Below are 8,221 nucleotides of genomic sequence, written 5' to 3'. Positions count from 1 at the left end.
TATAAATTTTTAAAAATATATTTGTACATTGAACGAAGTGTTAATTTTTATTTAACTTTTTAATATAATTTTTTAACGCTCAAAAATTGAAAAAAAAACGATCAATGGTGCCATCTAGACTGTAACTCGCTGAGTAATATGTCATTCTTCAGACACTACAGTGTTCTATGTTATCGACTTGTTTAAAAATATTTGAAATAAATTCTTTTAAATAAAAATTTTAAATCACAATTTTTATTAATATTACAATTTTAAGTACGAAAAGTAAAATTTATTAATTCATATAATTGAAGTGGTTAAGAAAATCTCGTTCTTATCAACATAACCTACACTTTCGATAATTATTTATAATTAGAGGGCGCTTACTCTGCCTTTCTTCGCGATTGTTCCTTAACGAAAACGTGTTGTTCACGTTTAGGGAAGAAGAGATAGGTACGAGGCATTGTGCCATTCTTTTTTTACCATTTTTAAGTTATTTTTTAATAAAAGGTTAGTGTTAAAAAAAAGTTGTTTACATAATTTTATGTTTTTCAAAAAACATTTTTTTTGTGTTAAATGACAAAATTATAAAGTTGCTCTAACTTACGTAACTAAACCGGCCCGCCCTTGAAAATTTATATTTTTATATAATTTTATTGTAACCCCCTACATTATATTACTAAATTTTGTTACTTAAAAAGTGAATTTCTTTTAATGAAGTGTGAAAAGTGTATTATGTTGCATTTCAATTAAATTAAAAAAAAAAAATGTTAAAAATTTTTTGAGGTTATAAAAAAATGGTGAGTTGATTTATTTAATATTTCCTTTCAATATCAGTGTGTGCCAAGGTTGTTAATTTTAAATAGTTCAATGATAAGTCAAGAAATGTGAAGAATTAATTGTTAATTTATTTATCTATTGGTTTCAATTGATAATATAATTATTTAATACGTAAATCTGACGTTTTCCTGAGAATTTTTTTTTTTTTTTGCTTGTCAATTTTGTAATTTTTTAACTGTAAATATTTGATATAATTAATTAAAATTTTTTCCCTTTATGTAAACCGTGTTTATTAACAATTTTCATTTATTGAATAAAATTATTGTTATAAATTAAAAGAATTTAAGTAGTTAAAAAAATTGTTTTCTATAAAAATTATATCTTGTAGAGAGAGAAAAAATTATATAAATATTATAATAAATTTTTTTTGTTGTATAAGAATTTTGATTTTTGAAGTTTTATAATTTGTCAAACAATTAAAGAAAAATAAAAAAAAATTTGTTATATCATATTTGCAATATTTTATTTTTATAATCAAAATCTCTCATTATTATTTATGTTTGAATGAATATAAATTATAAATTAATAAACTATATCAATAGAGATTTGTACTTTGCGCAGCAATAATTAATAGATTATCAAGCATTTAGCTATGCAAGCTAATGAACTCTAAAAGCGTATATATTTTGCAAGTATTCGCCAAATATTATGAATCATTGAGGCGCCATTTCGAAGATATTTTAATTTACCATATTGCATTAGACGCATTTCGTTTGTAATAATAAATACGAATATATTATAAATATATATATATATATATATATATATATATATATATATATATATATATATATATATATTACACCAAATAAACAAAATAACTAAATTGAAACCTGTTTATTCACTTCACGAGTCTTCAATTTAACATTTAAAATCTTTAAATAATTTTAACATGTTAGACAAAAATTTTTAAAACAATTAGCATGAAATATAAAAAATTAATTAATTGATTGCTCCATTTGATAATCGAAATAATTGGAATTAAAATATTACTGGAATTTCTTAAATAACAATTTATCTAATCTGAGCATTCAATTCAGTTATTATTTTTTAATTTAATGTTGTTTTTGAACTAAAATTTAATAACATTTATCATATATATATATATATATACGAGAGGATATATGTATACTGTTTCTATAAATAAAAAGACAATCTAAATGTCAGACAATTTTCTTATGTGACTTATGTCATAAAATTCATTTAATATTTCAATTCTAGACGCAATAATATAGACACGAAAAAATAGATGTTTCTTTGATTTAAATTATTTATAAAGTGTTTTTAAAAATAAATGTTTCTGTTTTTTTTGTGCCCTAGAAATATTTTGTGAATTTTAATATGAATGAAAAATAATTTATGCTTTAAAATTAATTGATCTACGTTTTTAAAATCATCACAATGACATTGTCTTGATTATATTTTTTTGATATATTTTTGCACTTTGTACATATCTATATTTCGGAGAGATTTAATTTAAAAGACATCGCAATGTATTTTCCCTTGGCACATGCGCCTTTTAAAGGAACATTTACGTCGATAAGTATAATCTTCTGCAACCTTTAAATTGCACATACAATTTTATTCATATGCACTTTGGATTAAATTCCCAGTTTGAAATTTGTTATAAATGTGATAAAGAATTTTTCTGCTTAAAACCTGATATATACAAAAAGTGAATCCGGTAATATAAATTTCGTTTTATTTAGAAATTTTTAAAATTACCTTTTTACTAAAAATACTTTTTAAAAATGTTATTTAAATATTTATTTATATTAATATATTTTTAAATTATTTTATTATTACATTTAATAATTATGAAAATTTTTTTTGATCGTAGAATTTTAATTTTAAAAAAATTTCCATAATTATTTAAATGTATAAATATAAAAAGTAAAAACAGATATGATTTTATAATATATAATTTAAATTTATTTTATAAGTTAACTTTTATTTAATAATTTTATTCAATGAATGTTTGTTTATTTAATATTTTTTGCAAAATAATTTTTAAACAATAGAAAGACCTATAAGTTATCACTTTCGAACGAATAAAAGGAAATTTTTTTTAATTGCAAATTATTTAAAAATGATAATTTTTTATTTTATTTCAAATTATACAATGGAAGTGATTGAAACTTTTTATTATAAAGTTCAAAACTTACACCTATCCAATAGTCTTTCTCTGATATTTTCTTTATATACACAAAGCAAATGCGTAAACATTCAATTAAAAAATCCAGTTCGTGCGTCATTGGGATTTCAAATTGCGGTGTATTGGTATGAACTCTGGAATTTAACAGCCCTTTATGATGCATTTCATTTTTTTTATAAAGAAAGTTTTCCAAAAATAATTTTTTTTCTAACAAAATTTTTTGAATTATTTATGTTTCTTTTGAAATTTAAAGATTTTAACCAAAATAGGACAACTAAAAAAAAAAATTTTCTTTATTACAATTAAATTTAAATAAAATAAACATAAATAAAAACTTAATGTAAAGAAAAAAATTTTTACATTTAATTGACGGTAATAGAACATTCAAAATTGCTGATACCAAAGTTCATTCAATTCAAACGATTGTTTATTATACTAGATTGGTTGTGTAAAACTTTTTCTACCCCACTTTGTGGCAAATAGCCAAAGAATACTGAATTAGCTTGACCCTGCAGCCAAGCGCCTCTAAGGTTTAGTATTTACGAATATCTCGTGAGAGGATAACAAACTCATTCAATTCCGGTAATGTTTAATTTGACATTTTAATTACAAGAAAATTAATAATTATAAACAAAGAAATAGAAAATTATTTTGCGGATTAAAAAATTAAAAATTAATTATCAAAATCTATTTTAGATAATATTTTTATATAAAATATTTGTTTATTTTTTAGTTTAAAAAAATTTTATTTGTCAGAGTGCATTACATAAATATATTTTTAAATAAATTGCAAAGTACTTTTAATATTTGTGAGGAGAGAAATATTTAATTTAAATTGCAAATTTATATTCCTTGGCATTTATTATGTAAACGAGAATCATGATTTTATTTCAAGTTTCATACTTTTGCGAAATCTGTTATCATTAATAAAATAATAATTATTACTGGAAATGAACAAAACAAAATTTGGTTACTTCAATTTTCTAATTTTTTTTATTATGTTTCTTTTTATTATTATTATTATTATTATTATTATTATTATTATTGTTCTAAACTGTTATTAATAACTTATATTCATTAAGAAAATATAGGTGCATGTTTATGCGCTTTTTAAAATGAGCAGAGTTTTGACAACACCGTCACTTATTTATCTGATTATTTTTAATTTTTCAGTCGTAGAAAACTTGTTTTGACTTTTTAATATTGTTAATATTTTACCGCCGAGTCTTAAATGGTAAAAAAACAAATATAATCTTGTTTTATTTTTTATTTATTGTTTCTTATTTGTTTTAGGGTGCAACCTGGCGTCGTAAAGCTTAGGTGCCGACATGCATCTAACGCAGCCGTTTCTTTATTCTCTTAAACTGACATTAAGTCAGGTATGTAATTCAAGAAATTAATTTTCTTTTTTAAATTAAATTTCTTGTCTCTGAATAAAATTTTGAGTTAATATAAAAATTTATCCCTGCAAAATATTACATATTTTTTTTTAATGAAAGCAATTGGATGGACAGTCAAAACAGGCCTCGGATTATACGACTTTTTTTGACTATTTCCGACTTTTTTTCAAAAATACGACTTCTTTTATGAGCCAAAAGTTTTGAACGTTCAAATGAACGAAATATTTTTTTTTTAATGTTTAAATTATTAAAAATTATAATGACAATGTAAAATAAAACAGTAAATCAAACAATTATTAAATTAATAACTTCCGTTTAAATATTTAAAACAATATTTTGTAATAAAATTCGTACTTAAAGAAGTTGAAAAAAAATTTCGTTCATTTGAACGTTCAAAACTTTTGGCTCATCTTCTTTTGACTTATTTTAATAAAATGCGATTTTTTAGACTTTTTTTACATTTAAAAAAAAATTTTTTTTAATAAAATACGTTTTTTTTTAGTATAAAATGCAGATCTTCTTCAGATCTTCTTTATTTCAATTATTTAACAAATTTTTAACTAAAACTCTTCACTAATTTAATTATTTTTAATAATTTTAATTAAATTCATCACAAATTCAATAATTTCAAATAAAATTACCAAAAAATTTTAATTCAAAATCAAATAAAATTCAATTATTTTAAAAATTTTCAATTCAAAATCAACTAAAATTCAATTATTATCCTAAATTTCAATTCAAAATTAATTATTATCAAAATTTTCAATCAAATATCAACTAAAATTAAATTATCATCCAAAATTTCAATTCAAAATCAAAGAAAATTCAATTATTTTAAAAATTTTCAATTCAGAAATCAAATAAAATTTAATTATTATTCAAATTTTCAATTCAAAATCAACTAAAATTCAATTATTCTCAAAAATTTCAATTCAAAATTAATAATTATGAAAATTTTCAATCAAAAATCAACTAAAATTGAATTATTGTCTAAAATTTCAATTGAAATTCAATTATTTTCAAAAATTTGAATTTAAAAGCTTCTAAAATTTTCCATAGAAAAATTTTTGAAATTTAATAATTTCAATTATAACTCTCCGGTAATTCAATTATTTTTAACTATTTTTATAATATTCTTTAAAAATTCAACTTTCTGAAACCATTTTGCAATTAAAAATGGTTCTCAAATTGTTGTATTTTTGTCCGCAATTTCTAATAAATTTTTTAGTGAAATCATCAAATAAAATTTAATTAAAAATCACTTGAAGTTCAATTAATTTCAAAAATCTCAATTGCAAATCTTTGAAAATTCAATTACATTTTATTAAAAAATATTATCTAAAATTGTTTGATAAATTATTTTTAGTTTTGTAAAATTTAATTATTGTTTGAAAATTAAAAAAATCTTTTGAAATTCAATTATTTCTAAAAATTTTAACTTTAAACCTTCCAAAATTATTATTATTTAAAAAATAATTTTATTTAAAAATCTGTAAAATATTTTTGTTAAAATAAAAAAAAATCGACTTTTTTTTAAATATAAATCGACTAAAAAGACTTTTTTTGTGCCTTTAAGTCGAAAATAAAAGTTTATTAAATTTCATATTTTTGTATTTTTAAATTAAAAAAAAGTTTTTAATTAAACATTTTTTCATGTGAAAATGTGAGCAATTTTATTTTTAACACTTTTAATAATTAAAAGTTGCATTTGGATAATGTTTAAAAATTTCTTACTATATGAGAAACTAGAGTGGCTTTAATTCAGAAAAAAAATAAAAATCAGGGAAGAGTTAGGAATTTAAAAAAAAAATTTCAAAAATCATAATTTTTCTTCAAAGAAACTTATTTATAGTTATTAAAACTCTATAGTTTTGTATTTTTGAATAGAATATAATTTTTAATTAAAAAATTTTTCATACTTTCACTAAAACACTTTTTAATTATAAATTATATTCTATTTAAAAAATATAAGAGTTGAACTAATCCTTACTTGACTGTCCCTCTGATTCCTCCTTAAATCAAATTAAAATTATTTTGATATTTACATTTATAAAATAAAATTGTAATATACAAAAACTAATTAAAACCAATATTAAATCTTAAATACATAAAGCATGATTTTAAATAAAATCATGTTAATCAGAGAGAAAGAATAATAATTAGTATAGAAAAAGTTAAGAAATTCTGAAAATGAAATTTCGCGGACACTTCGGAAAAGATTCCAAAAAATTGGAATTTTTTATTGAAAGTTTCTTTAAAAAAAATAAAAGTTACTTTTAATTACATATTAAAAATGTTAAAAAAATAAAAAAATCAACCAAAATTTTCTATGAAACTTTATTAATTAATATTTAATAAAAGAAAAAAACATAATTTACCTGTTTAAATAAACTTTACAGAACGCAGCCACTACAATCTATCGTAAATCCTGGGTGGATCGTGGAAGTGTTGCATCGGCATTCATTTTGGCTACAGCGGGTCTGTCATTAAGCATGTTTTCTTTAAAGCAAATGCAATCAACACAACAACTCCGACATCTTCGAAGATTCGAATGACCCAAGGAATTTGGCTGGACGTGTTCAAAAGAAATTATTAAATTATTTCCGAAAACAAAAACGCCAGTGTCCTGAAAAAAGAAAATTATAAAGTAACGTGTATATGTGTAAGATCGAAGGGGAATCGAAAATATATATAAGCAAAGCGTTACATTATTTACATTAATTTGCGCAAATTTTTACTGCCACTGTGTAAAAAAAACGTGAAGCAATACATAATATTCACTACATTTATTTTATTTGTGTATAAAGTAATTAGCCATTTAGCCGTAATGCACAAATTGTGTAATACAGCTAATTTCAGTTATATTGAATTTAGCACGTGGTTCAGATTGTTCAATAAATGTAAATTAGGCAAATTATGTAGACTGATTTAATTTAGAATCATTAAAATTAAAAATTTGAGAGAAACTTAATGAATCTATTTAATGCGGTAAAAAAAATTGAATTGTTAAATAATGAACTTACCTTTGCATGTTATCACGAAACATCAACATATTTGACAATGTATATCTATTTATATGAAATTTTTGAGAAAAAAAAAGTTGTTATCCAGTATTAAAATGAATACCTATTTGATATAAAAAAATGGACGTTTTTAAATTCATATTTATCTATTCTCATCCATTTCAACAATTATCGTTTCAATGATTCCCTGAAATCATCAGATTTTACTGTTTATAATATATATATATATATATATCATAAATGTACAAACGTAGTTTGTATATCAATCCTGAAACAAAAAAAAAGAACACTAAATATGTATAAATTACAAATTTTGACATAAATTATAATAATAAAAAACAATTTGTTTGGACTTAACATATACATTTATTTATAACTATTATACAGTCTCACACGCATGAATTTTTTTTTCTTCTTTCATGCTATCTAATCTTTCGTACTCTCATTCCTTTTTTTTTCGCTTAATGTGTAGTATAATATTCTGAATTACACCGCGATCGGCGGGCTGCTCGATTCACATTTTTCAATTTCGTTTTCTTTTTTCTCTTTTTTCTTTTTTTTTTTTAAGAATAAATTGACAATTTTTAAAGAAGGCATCTGACCTAAAAAAAAATTTGTAATTCAAAATTCATTTTTAAAAATTATCTTTAAAATTTTATTTCAAATATTCTCCAATAACAAAATAATCATCTAACTTTACAAACAATAAATCTCTAAATTTTTTTTTTTTTTTTTTTGTACACAACTTCATGAGATTTTGAATTTTTGTAGTTGCCTCCATAAAATTAATGATCGCATTACTAATACAAAGCTTTGGCAAGTAA

General features: G+C 20.9%; 1 protein-coding gene across 5 annotated transcripts; it reads left to right on the top strand.

Moving 5' to 3' along the window:
• Window positions 1–350: 350 nt before the first annotated feature.
• On the top strand, window positions 351–7,749 carry LOC127290284 (uncharacterized). 5 transcript variants are annotated; one of them, XM_051318767.1, is made up of 3 exons: window positions 351–432; window positions 4,268–4,353; window positions 6,774–7,749. In XM_051318767.1, the coding sequence occupies exons 2-3, from the start codon at window positions 4,303–4,305 to the stop codon at window positions 6,927–6,929; spliced, it is 207 nt and encodes a 68-aa protein (XP_051174724.1). In that variant the 5' UTR covers window positions 351–432; window positions 4,268–4,302; the 3' UTR covers window positions 6,930–7,749. The 5 variants fall into 5 exon arrangements, with proteins under 5 accessions (XP_051174724.1, XP_051174726.1, XP_051174728.1 ...); XM_051318769.1 differs by having other exon boundaries at window positions 376–489; XM_051318771.1 differs by lacking the exon at window positions 351–432 and adding an exon at window positions 613–779.
• The last annotated feature ends 472 nt before the right edge of the window (window positions 7,750–8,221 follow it).

Source organism: Leptopilina boulardi, unplaced genomic scaffold (assembly GCF_019393585.1).
Source record: "Leptopilina boulardi isolate dan_hultmark-lab unplaced genomic scaffold, ZJU_Lbou_2.1 LbouV2_58, whole genome shotgun sequence".
NCBI classification, from domain to species: Eukaryota; Metazoa; Arthropoda; class Insecta; order Hymenoptera; family Figitidae; genus Leptopilina; species Leptopilina boulardi.
This window is presented reverse-complemented; position numbering and strand designations above follow the sequence as displayed.

Bases quoted from the DNA above. Each gene is read 5' to 3' on its own strand.
- LOC127290284 (XM_051318767.1), top strand. From the start codon at position 4,303: ATGCATCTAACGCAGCCGTTTCTTTATTCTCTTAAACTGACATTAAGT. The intron at 4,354-6,773 runs GTATGTAATTCA...TAAACTTTACAG, and splicing joins TTAAACTGACATTAAGTCAG to AACGCAGCCACTACAATCTA.